At 41.4% G+C, this 12,927-nt stretch overlaps 1 protein-coding gene across 7 annotated transcripts in view; it reads right to left on the bottom strand.

Annotated features, from left to right (window-relative positions):
- Opcml (opioid binding protein/cell adhesion molecule-like) overlaps positions 1 to 12,927 on the bottom strand; it is a 1,111,269-nt gene that overhangs the window by 17,533 nt on the left and 1,080,809 nt on the right. For 2 of the 7 annotated variants that reach the window (XM_063264778.1, XM_017595412.3), the window contains 4 exons: positions 5,587 to 5,724; positions 5,087 to 5,207; positions 4,411 to 4,562; positions 3,475 to 3,501 (listed from right to left, as the gene is read on the bottom strand). In XM_063264778.1, coding sequence (XP_063120848.1) covers positions 3,475 to 3,501; positions 4,411 to 4,562; positions 5,087 to 5,207; positions 5,587 to 5,724 — 438 coding nt within the window. The remainder of the gene's footprint in view (positions 1 to 3,474; positions 3,502 to 4,410; positions 4,563 to 5,086; positions 5,208 to 5,586; positions 5,725 to 12,927) is intronic. The other 5 variants (XM_063264779.1, NM_053848.2, XM_063264780.1 and 2 more) reach the window with 3 other exon arrangements.

The raw sequence follows: 12,927 nt of genomic DNA, 5'->3' as shown, positions 1-12,927 counted from the left end.
ATCCTGCTCCTTCACCAGCTCTAAGGATGTCTGGACCCAAATAGGGTTTGTGATGTAATGTGCTATTTGGTTGGCTCTTCCTGAAGCTTTGTCTTTGAGGCTCTGTGACAAGGAAGTGACTGGTGTGATAAGAAAAGAGCATTACACACTGTCACCAACAACTGACTAGGATGATCACCCACTGCCTATGTTTTGTTAACTTTTTCCAGTCATGTTCTCCTTGTAGTTCCTCCCCCACTCACTGGTTCTATAAGCTTGCATGTTTTTGATATGTTTTTCAATTTTTAAAACTTGTGTCTATCCCATTTTTTTACTGCTTATTGCTTTTTCACGCAGAAACATTAACAATGTGTGAAGAGAAGCATGAAGTCTTGGGACCACAGAGACAGAGTCAAGGGAGACTGTCAAACACCAGATATAGACCAGACATAGCTTGTGAGAGGTGACACAAATACATACTTGGGCTTTACACGTGTGTCTGGAAAGTATGAATATATAGGTTAGAGGTGTAAAAGTTGTCTTCAAAGAGTTGGTTTCAGGGCAGATGGGTAGAGAAGGGAGACTATGGTCTAGGAGATGACTCGAGTTGACAACTTGCTGAAATGTGATTCCATACTAATTGGCCTCAAGCGTCCTCCATGGGCTGAACTAAAGTAGAACTTGAGAACCCAGGCCCTGGCATTAAAACTTCTGGCTCAAGTCACAGTTCAGCTGCTTACAAGCCAATGTGATTTGAGTTATCTGCCTTAGCTTCAGTTTTCGCACATGTAAAATCAGATCAGCACACATTTGGCACATACTTTAAAGGCTCAGTATCTGAGAGAATCCTAAAAAGAACCAGTGTAGTGGTCCTGTACATCTCAGTCATTTGTGGCTATAATTAAGTATACTTATGGGCCATTGAGGACAAGAAAAGTATTGTGGTCTACAGAAAAAGCAGATCAAAAGACACTTTTTCATTTCTCTATGGCTAAATCTATGGCCATCAATCCTAATACCAGAGCCTTTATGGAGGCCACAGAGGACATCTTACCCAAAGGATCATCATGGGTAAAAATCCCAAGCTCAGTAAAAGAACTTTCCTAAGCAACCATCCAAGGAACAAGACAGGCTGAACACTAAGACCTGTGGAGACACACCCCTAACTCAGCTAGTTGAATCTCAGTTCCTGACAGCTGAACTTTTGGCATCTTGAATAAAACACTTTCATTTTACCATCATCTACAAAATTTTCTTGATTAGATACTATGTGTGGATCTCCAAGTCAGATCACAGATATATAGCTACACATGGTTTCTCTGTCCATGGATCTTGTAAAATTTCAGGGAACAAAAGACTTTTATCAAGCAAACAATTTAAATTAAAAGTTGCAACTTGAAGGTAAGGGCTATGGAAACAGGAACTCTGGCTGCTGTGTCACACCTGTGTTGTTATCTCTCAGAACAATCCTTGTACATGCTTGGGGCAGCTATAGATTATACACTTATTGAATGAACACTAGTCTTTACTCGCTGTGTGATTACAGTGGGCAAATCATGAAATAACATGTGTGTAGTTGGGGGTGTGTGTTGATCTACATAGAGTCTAGGGAAGCCTCCTTTCAGGAATGGACGCTGGAGATAGACTCCAATTAGGTAAAGAAAGACCAGGTGTCTCATAGGCTTCAAGAGTTCTAGAGTTAAAGGACAGAGGAGACTTTAAAGAAAACAAAAGCAGATGTCCTTCTGGTCAATAATTCTTGCAGGTCTGTGCATAGGAAGAGGCCAATTAATGGTACATGTTGGAAGACTGGAAAGAATCATAGCACTCAGCATCTATAGAAAAGGTTCACTAATGACAGAAATTTGAGGAACTTTGCTCTACTGATAATTCATGATCATTCCAATTTCCACTTAGTAAATTGAGGCCTTCGGTCTTCAGGTGTTCTCAAAGTCATGCATCTACAGTGATTTATAGGTTCCGTTATTTAATCCTCTCATCAGCCTCTTCAGGCAGGTACAAAACCCCCAACAGCCTAGTTGAGAAAAAGAAAGATCAAGGAAGGACTATGACATGTGGCTGGATTTAGATGTGAGTCTGTGTCTACACTATGAACTGAATTTTGTCCTCTAAGATTTTTATGTTATCTAACCATCAACATGGCTATATCTAGATATGGAATCTATAAGAAGGTACTTAGGTTAAATCAGGTCACAGAGATGGAGCCCCTAGCTAACATCACTCCTCTTCTAAGAGACACACTAGTCAGCTGGCTGGCTTTTTTTTCCCTCCTTTTTCTTCTTTATGCTTTTATTTTTCCACTTTTTAAATTTCAGTTGGAGCTCAGAAGAAAGACTATGTGAAGACACAAATGCTATTTCTACATGACACAACTCTTTTCCTGTTGACAGTAGAAAATGACAGGAACTCAAGTACTCAAGTCGTCCGGTTATCATTTCTAAGACCTTCTAGTGGGCCTCTCAACTTCTGTAACTTTCTTAGTCAAATGAATGAATAAAAGTCATAGTCTAGACAACACTATACTTTCACTCTTTCTCATTTAATGGTGTCATAACTAAGGGACAAGCATTTGTGATGCTCAAGGTTTAGCAGAATATGTCTTTGATACCATGAATCTATGGCTGTATAAATTGACAGTGGAAAATACAAATGTTACAACTTTCCATAAGCGTGAGATTGATATATTTTAGACAAGTGGTCCGGCTCTCACCTTTGAATGCAAAACTGGTAATGCAGCATAGTGTTGTCCAAATGTTTCAGTGTGTAAATGAAGGTATCTCTTAGGTTATTTTGACTAGTCTCTGGGTAAACACTCTGGTGCATGATAACATGCTTGAGTCTGGGCTTCATCTAATACTTCCCCTTCCCCTGTATATATTTGTGCATTACCCACACTTCTTGGTCCTTTTATTAATCTGTAAAATGGAGGTAATAACTTGACCCAATCAGCTCTGAGATGATGCCACAAAACCAGAAATATTTAATAAAAAATAGATATCACCATTATGAAAAGTAACCCTAAGAACTTCCATTTAAAAATAAAAATTTTATGACTAAGTCAGCATCCGTTTTAGTCTTGGTAAAAGGAAACAAAACATTCAAAGGAGGGAATTTGTCTCTAGAAAGTCATGTAATAATTTACTTGGTTTCTAGGCTGTGTTCCTGACAATGCACCCCTGTGCAGAAATAACAGAGGTCTCCTCCTTGTAAGCAATGACCCACTAGATGTTTATTATGGGGTGGCAGAGTGAATTCACTTTCTCTGAGCTTCCTAATCAAATCCCCTAAGTGTGTGTAAAAGCCATTATTTCTACATGCTTATTATCTAAATGGTCAAGCCACACCCCTTTGAAATCTCCTATAGAGAACAAATTAGGGAAGGAAGCAGGCAAGCCTGTCTTTGAAGGAGGCTTAAAAACACAAGAGCATAGGCATTCAGGCAGGCAGGGGAAGGAAGGAACATGCTGTACCCACCTGCCACTGCTGATGAGGGGCTTATTTCTAAGACACACACAGCACAATGCACACACAATGCAGAGAGAAAACAAAAGACATAGATCACACATTTCAGATGGTTGGTGGACAAAGTTCAGTACATGTCAAGCTTGTTACATCTGAGGTGCACGTGGAAAAATGAGTCTTTGTTCATCCTGTGCACCAGATGCTTTCCTCTCACTACACCTCAGCAGATAAATATAGACATGCACACAGGTATGAAATATTACCATAGGCTGACACTAGTCTATGGAATGAAATGTTGCGTGGGAAGACAGACATAGCAATATGGGAAGATGGAGCAATGAGGGAGAAGGGTTTCCATAGTAGCCATTCATGACTCCCCAGGTTTCTCCATCCATGGAGAGAAACAGACCAGAGTTTTTACAGGGAATAGAAGGGTCTCCTGATGAGGATTTAGCCTTCTTTTCCCCATTTATCCCCATATGAGTTCATGGCCTGATGGTCTACGTGAGAATCAGGATGACAAGAGTTGCTTGGCTGAAAACTAGAACTGTGATCCCAGGAGTATGGATTCTTATTATGGAAGTTATCAATCTTACACGTGTTTCTCCACTATTCCCACACACTTCTGTCTTCTCATTTGTCTTCAGATGACACTACTGTCGAACCATCCCATGGTTCTCTGTCCCATATGGAATTCACAATCACAGTTGATTCAAAATTTGGTTTACTCCTTTGGAAATGGGGCAAACCTGGCCAAAATAAATCACCTTGGAAATATGACTGCATGGCATGCCAGGGGAATGGCAGAGAGGAATATATTTTAGCTAAGGTGGTAGGTTGAACAATATGGATGGAAACAGGCCAAGCAGATTTTGCCTGCCACCTTCCCAGGCTCCTGGAGCTCCCTCACATGGCCAAGCCCTCCAGATCCAGGCGTCCTGCACTCACCATACAGGGTGATGCTGGCATTGGTGTTCCCAAGCTTGTTTGTGGCCACACAGGTATAGTTCCCATAATCCTTCTCTGAGACATTGAAGAAAGTCAAAGTGGATATGCGGCCTTTGTTCTCAATTCTCACGCCATCCAGGCCAGTGGCTAACCTGCAGTGGAGAAAGCACTATTGATCTGGATCTGCCAGCCAAGAGAAGGAACACGCACTACAGAGATACAAAGATGGGTTTTAGAATTACTGCAATGAGGTCCTGCTCAAATGCCCTTTCTTCTGCCTAGCCCAGCCCATCAACACAAGCTATCAGTGTCATATCACCTATTGGGAGGTAAAAATAAGTAAGTAAGTAAATAAATAAATAAATAAATAAATAAATAGTGAATGAATAAATAAATAAATAAATATTGTCATATTCAAAGGACAACTCACTAGAGGCTACCGTGTTAACTAATCCAAGAGTCTAAAACAAGGTCAATCCATTTTGCGTTCCCAGCTCCTCTATTTATTTACTTTTTTCTTTTCACTTCTGATTCTAAAAGGAGATTCCATTAAAAGGAGACTACAAAATGTTTTTCATCTGCTTATTTTGCCCCTGTAGTTTTTTACTCTCCTTCCAGAGGTGATACATGATTAATCAGCTCTTTGTCAGAGCTCTCCCCAGTTCCTTCAAGGTACCTGGTATCTTCCTTGAACCACTGGAATTCAGCCATGGGGACAGCAGAGGCTTCACAGCTCAGGATGCCCTTCTGGCCGACTGAAACGCCAGTGTTCTTCGCTTTTGAGATATAGGGAGGATCTGGAGAAACAAAAGCAAGCAAGTCAGAAGAAAAAAATGAAATATGTGATCCCAGAGAAGAAGACACGCATCCAATCACGTGTGACACCCCTTCTCTTAGTGAAACACCCATTTATTTTAGGAAGATGTTATGTTTAAATGTGAAGATACTACATTTAGTCATAGTCCCCACGTGCTGAAAGCTCTGAGAGTTGCCACAGGAAGACTCCAGCTGTAAATACTCACACAGGCTAGGAGCAGAACAACCTGACCAAACTCTGCCCTTCCTATTGGCAGCACTTGGGTGTGGGGACTTGAGGAAAGGGTTGTTACTTCTAGCAGGGTGATTTAATCCTTGCCCTCTTTCCCCCTGAAATTCACTGACAGCCAATCAACTCACAGTTTACAGTGATTTTTACTTTCCGAACATCAGGTGCAGCGACATCATTCAAGGCGCTGCACTCATACTCTCCAGATTGGTCGCGTTTGATGTCTGAGATTTCCAGGTATTCATCTTCACTCACAAAGCCCTGGCCTTCTGGGAAGAGAGAGGTGGGCAGAAAACAACATAGAACTGTCAGTCTAGGAACAGAGCCATTACCCAATCTAAGAGTATAAGCTGAAGGGGCACAGCCATTGAATGGGGCTGAACACCCAACAAAGTGATAAGGTGGTAAAAAGTAAGACATTCTTGGATGGAGCCTTGGTTAAGTGTATTTTCAGGTAAATTGCTTTAACTGTTTGAGGGCATTTGATATTAATGGATCACCAATATTTTCTTCAATGATTATTATAAGAGTTAATTAAGAAAATGCTTCATAAATACCCCAGTACATTAATAAAGGTTGACAATTTAAAAAAAACCTGTCATGATCAATAGTATAATAAAACACTGCAAGTTACTAGGTTTTTAGAAACAATATTTTATATATAGAAATGCCTTTGTATATAAAATATAAGCTAGCTAACTTCTTGTAGTAGAAATAGACGTAATTTATTTTATATTTTAATACAAATACATTCAACGTTGCTAGTTCACTTTCAATCTGAGACACATAATAAATATCCAGCTCAATTGAGCCATTCCACAATGTATATATAATGCTGTACATGATAAATAAATACAATTTTAGTTGTCACTTTAAAGTTTAAAAATTTAAGCTCTAGTGGAGTAGACTTGGGAATTGATGCATGAGTTATTTTGTGTAGATGTAGTCAATGCTTGAAAACTTGTCAAAATAGACATAACTGTAAGTCCACATAGCAATGTACCTATGGACCTACAGTGAATGGAACACTTCAAAGATTTCCTACCTGGTTTTGTGGGTTGTTCCGAAGAACTCAGTCTTCTACTCTCACAGAGTGAGCGCTTTGGTACTCAGAATAATTGAAGGTTGAAGAAATTGTTTCATTTTAATTTCTTATTGCATTGTTAGTGCAGTCTGGGCCTCATCCTATCCTTTGGTTCATTGCAAGGAAAGGAAACCCTCTTTCTCTTGAGTTCTGTTGAAATACTATGATCCTCTGAAAACTCAAACACTAATAAAGCCACAAGGCAGGACCCTTTTCCTTTCTCCCAGAACTGAGGTCAGGTCTTCTGTGCTCCTGAAATTATGGTTTAAAAGTTTAACAGAGATGAATTGCATTTCCTCTGGGTTGCCTGACCTATGGCAGAATTTTAAAGAGTAAAACAAGAATGAAATTGAACATACACAAATGAACCTTCCATCTCTACTCTCACTTTTTGGTATTTTGGCAATGAATAAACATGGCAGCTAGGAAGTTTTGCTCTCGTTGGTAGGACTCCATTATTCTCTAAAAGAATGTACTACCAAATCCTTGCTACCATGTAATTAACTGTATTTAACAAAAAAGATGAGCTTTCTACAATGGGCATGGCAGGAGTCTCAAGCAGGGCCAATGTTTTCTTCTGTGGGGAAAATAAGAAAGTCCCAGCTCAGGTCAGACACAAGGAAGGTACTAAGGAAAAGCTCTGGCCAAGCTCAAGAGTACTTGAGGAGCCCTGACCTGCAGGATAAAGCATGGCTTTATAGGAGGGTGCATTCCGTTGTGTAGGCAAGACAGGTCTGGGGTGCTCCTTGGGAGCTACCTAAACACTTCCTGAAATAGAGGATTCATTCTCACTGTCTGCACTGCTGTCTTCATGGGATATATGTATATAACAGCACACAAAGAAGAAAGAGAAGGTGCAATACATATAAAATAGGGGTCGTTATGATAATACTACCTCATTAAATGAGAAAACAGATTCTGTTAAGTTTGTACTAAAGACGAAATGCTTCTCCGAACTTAATTTGCATATAAATTCCTTAGGGTCTTAAAAAATCATAGACTCTCAGTCATTTGGAGTAGATTTTGAATTTCTCACAAGTTTCCAAGTGTCACCACGCTGCTGGTCTGAGACTACCCTGCGAAAGGTGGCCTGACACAGCCTTCCAACAATGGCAGCATCTGGCAGCCTCCAATGCTGATGCAGTCCCAGATAATCACGCATTCACAAAAGACTGTATCTAAGCTATAGTTTGGATAGTAAATGTTGCCTAAAAGTTCATGTTTCAGAAACCCAGTCAAAAACTTGACACAATTGGGACATAGCATTTTAAGAGGTGGGAACTAATGGATAAGGTGTGAACTTTGAGGTAATAGAAGACTGTGGCTCCCTGTCCCCAATCCTTTCCTCTCCTGGATATGAAATGGATGGTACAAAACAAGTGGTTTCTTCCAGATTATGTTTTCACCATGATGTTTCTTACAGGATCAGAGTGAAACAACCAATCATGAACCTTCAGCCCTTGAGCCCTTTTCGCATTATCTAATGGTCATCTTAAGGATCAGCCATAGAAATGTGAAACAGCCCTTTCTAATACTGACTATAAACTTCTGAATCTGTGCTTCAGGAAAAAAGGCAGGATACAGAGTTTGAGGGAAGCACAAAATGGGACAAGGAGAAGTTGGAAAAATGCTAACATGAAGACAGCCAGAGAAACAGCTGGAGCCTTCAAGATTCCTTTGATCTACAGGATGGCGAATACACACTGGAAAGGATTTCTTCTAATAAAGGCTACTTGACTGTAATAGTTTCTCTGACAAAAGACATGAAAACAGTAGTTTAGAAAAGTCCTCCAAATTTTCTTTATGTGTGATGTTTCATCTCAAGCCAAGGACCCTGAGGTATTATGAATCTGCCCTACTCCTTTAGGCACCCCCATTAAAAGTTTTTAAAAATAATGGTTGTTGCTTTGGAAGGATAGGAGTATTTCAAAGATGATGATACAGTTCATTGTACTAACTAGATTGAAATTACCTAGCTATAAATGGGGTCCTTCATGTACAGTGTGAGAGGATATCTATTCTGATGCAGATGTGCTTGTGGTTGAATGGGCCAACTTCATGGCTCTATGGACACAGTGCAAGTTCTCCTACAATAACGTCCCAGAACAAAGAGACGTTATTTATCACCCAGGCTCACCTCTGTTTTCAGAATGAAGATGTAGACAGAAATGAAGTAAGAAGAAGGATGCTTGGACAGCTTACTGTTCCTGCAATCAGCAGCACTCATTTAAAGGTAGCCTATTGTGACCCAGAAGTTGTGTTGGACACTTTGTGTTTGTGTGTGGTAGAAGTGGAGGGAGATACAATATAGAAAACAAGAATAATTTCACGAGACCAAAATTCCAAGCAGATTGTACTTTGCTCTATCTTTAGCTTGGTACTTCAGTTCCTTGCTATTTCCAGATCTCTCACAGAAGGTAGAGGAGAGCAGGAAGATATCTCACAGCTGGAAGTGATGTAAGTATTAGGGGATGAATAGATCAGACAGCAAGTCGGAGGAGACACCCAGAGACCCTCTGACCTGCTTCTGCTCTCTTCTATACTGAGCCCCAGCCTGCTGTAGTAGGCCATCTGTCTTCCTTTCTGATTCTCCAGGAGACTCCTTAGGGCACAGTTGGAAGGAATAGAGGTCAAGGACTTCAGTCTTCCATGTTCGGGAGATTATTGTTCTAGACAGAATGTTATCTCTTCTCTTTGAAAATCCCTGGGGACAGTTTTAGAAGGTGTCCTTTCCTCTCTCTCTCTCTCTTTCTCTTGACTAGACTATTCAGATCATCAGAGCCACTGTCATTTTCTTGAGGCAAGTCCATCCCAGCTCATCTATGGAAATGATTAAGTCACCTCAGGTGATCCACATACCTTCTATCCTTCTATATGTGCTATTTACAGCAGCAGGTCTATCTACAGAAATTCTCTGTGAAGTTAAATACCAGCACCTGTCACAGCTTTGCCATGTGACCTAACGGGAGATGACACCCAGGAACATGCCCAAGGGCTGACTGAGAGCCTCAAAGAAGTAAATGGCAGGATCTGGAGTATCCGGAGACACAGAGGGATGGGAAATCATGGGTTGGGGTGCTCTGAGGAAAAAGAGACAGAAGGAAATAAGAGGCAAGACCACCAATGAAGGTGGGGGACACTCCACAGAAATTCTTGGTGCTCACATGTGGAGTTTCCATGAAGTCCAGTGAGAGGAGTTCTTGATGATCTCCAGGTGGGCTGAATTTGGGAGGTTAGACTACACAAGCTGGTGTGCACAGACTTTTGACCCCATTACCTTGCAGCCTCTCTAATCTCCCTCAGAAATCACCTTTTCACTGAGGCTGGCCAGCAAGTAGAGCTATCAAAGAAGAAATGCTTTGCTCCTTTACATGTAGATATAGCATGTTTATAAGTTAGCAGGAACTGCCTGACATGCCCCCTGGTAGGTAATCCTGCAGTGTGACTTCAGGAACACAATAAGATCTCAGAAAGAACACATCCCATAGCTTCCTACTGTGAGGTAAATGCAGTGTGGCAGAGACTGTCAGAAGGTCCTGTAGCATAGTGTGCACCAATCATCTTCCTCTTCTGCAGGATTTATATTAATAAAACTCTCTCTCTCTCTCTCTCTCTCTCTCTCTCTCTCTCACACACACACACACACACACACACATACACACACACACACACACACACACACACACACACACACACACACATACACACACAGAGAGACACTCGCAGAAATGAGAAAACGATTAGAATACGGCTTTCCATCTTTTAGGTTGGATTAGGGCTGAATGGGAATCCAAGGCTGACCTGGGTTCTTTGCCTGCTAAAGATAGCTCAGATCGCATAGTAGGTACACATGACTTGCTACCTGAGCACTGGCAGAAGATAGAGCCTGAGCAATAGAGTGACCAAAAGTCTAGACTCACATGGACCCAGTACCTACAAAGGTGAGTCAGGAAAGCAGTGAGCACACTAGGGAAATCCTTATTTATACACTGCAGATGTATATCTCCTTATCTAAATCAATGTCTCTGCAATGAACAAATAATTACCTTTGTCACCAATATCTCAAGAGAGAGGCAAAGTGTGAGTGAAAGAGAGAAATGTTGCCTTCTATGAATTTGACAGCACAAATAGCATCTCTTTTACCCAGAATCAGTCTCAGCCACGTGCCTCCTAACACAAGAGCTCCTTTCTTTATAAAGAATAGTTTTAAAGGTTTGTTTATTTTTACTTTATATATATATATGTGAGTGTTTTGGCTGCATGCACATCTGTGCCCCACTTGAATGCCCTCTGGGGCCAGAAGAGTGAGTGTGTCAGATCACCTGGACCTGGAGGTGCAGGTAGGGTGCTGGGAATGGGAACGTGGGTCTTTTGCAAGAACAGCCATTGCTATAACTTCTGAACAATCTATCTAGTCCCAACAGCTTTCTTCTTTTGCTCCTCAGAAACATTAATAGGAATGAGTTTGGACTGAGTTCAGGCCATAGCATTGGAAATGTGGAACACCTCAGGTAAACTGAGGTTTGAACTGTTCTTCCTTCAATGGAGTTGCTGTCTATTGTCTAAACCACCTATGCTGAATGGGAGTGGCACATTACACTTTTTTGACTAGCCCATGTATCTACTGTGCACTAAACATACAACATGTGTGTTCCAGTTGTCCCTGATGGCTATAAGCCTGGGGATGGAGCCTATATGATCATTTCCCTTATTTGCTTGCCCCACATACACCACTAGTATTTGCCTATCCCTTCTCTTCCCTTCCTACTGATAATAGGTAAGCCTAGGCTTCTTAATTAGAGGAGTGTGGACTCCAGCTACCTTGCCTGCTCCAGGCTCCTAGATACACTGTCCCCTTCACTGTGCTGGAGTTAATGAAAAGTGTGATAAACCCACGATTTCTTTCTCTCTTAATTAATACAAGCAATTGAAATGTGCTAAAGTAATTTTGGTTGGGAGACGGAGCCCCTGGGTCAACGACTCCCTTGCTGGCACTGACGAAAAAGTGCTTTGTCCTGGGCTCAGAGAACTTTGCTCAGGCTGTCGCTGCCAGCACCTGTGTGCTGGCTGCCTTCCCTGTGGTGACAGCAAGCTGGGTGACTCACAAGGTCAGCATGCTCCTGTCAAAGGTACCTGAGCTCCAGTGGGGCTGGGGGGGAGGAGCATGCCAATAAGGATGCTGCAGCTGTTAAGTCAGTAGGTCTCTGAAACCCTCTTTCCACCTTCTGCTTGGGGAAACTGAGGACCACAGAAAAAGAAAAGGAGTCAAGTAGCTCATCCCAGATGGATGTTCTGAAAGGAAGTAAAGATTCTTTATGGCATATGGAGTAAGAGAAGGGGGTATCCAGGAACTCACATCAAACCCAAGAGGAAGTGCCTCGAGCATAAGGTTTTTCTGTCTCCTATCAGTCTTGCTCAAAGAGCAATTTGAAGGTGGCCTCTTGTGCCTGTGCATGTAGGTTGTGTTTGGGGAGGTTCCCAGGCATCGGATCCTTTTCAAAACTCTCAGGGTATATTAAGGACTAAGCAGTGATGAGAATCCATGCTCATTAATGAGACTTAGTGCTTTGGCTTTCCAAGTCCTTGTCTTGCTCATGCACATTCCTTATCTAAGATGTCACTCAGGACCTTGGAACACAAGAGGCTATGCATAGCTCGTTGTATTTAGATCTGTCCACTGTTGGTGTCTGGAAAATGATGTCGTAAAGTTGGCATCAGAAGTTTTATTGCTGGCATGGCTGGAAGAGTCCTTGCTGTGGTACAAGGTACTGACAGTCAGGGTGGTGCTGGAAGTGTCTATTGTCTGTCAGTCTCCAGGACTTAGAGTGCTCCAGATATTCCAGCAGAGAGAGTAGCCTCTCTCTCCAAAGCACAGTGAAGATGCCTATTAACTGAGATGGGTTACGTTCTCTTTTCTAAGTTTGGATCAGTGTATGTAAGAAGAATTATGGTATAATACTTTTAAAAATTACTTATCTATTGGGATTATAATGTAATTATGTCATTTCCTGTTTCCCTATTCTCCCTCTCAAACTTTCCATACACTTCACCTTTTTCTTTTGCAAGTTTATGACCCTTTTTCATTAACTATTATATATATATGAATGCTGGCCACAGCCCGAGGGAGGTCGGACCTATTGTTATTCAATACCAAATTGGTCAGCCCTGAAAACATACATGCGAACAGCATTAGATATACTAAGCAGGTTGTAATTATGGATTTAGGGTACAGGGCTCTAGAACACAGATGATACTGTTGTCCTATTGATTGTCATCCTGATGATTGACACAGACAGTGTGCCTGTGAGGCTGTGACACATTCCTTTAAATGGATGTATGGGACATGTGCCAGGGAAAAGACAGAGAGAAGCGGACAGGGATAGAGAAA

Source organism: Rattus norvegicus, chromosome 8 (genome assembly GCF_036323735.1).
Source record: "Rattus norvegicus strain BN/NHsdMcwi chromosome 8, GRCr8, whole genome shotgun sequence".
NCBI classification, from domain to species: Eukaryota; Metazoa; Chordata; class Mammalia; order Rodentia; family Muridae; genus Rattus; species Rattus norvegicus.
This window is presented reverse-complemented; position numbering and strand designations above follow the sequence as displayed.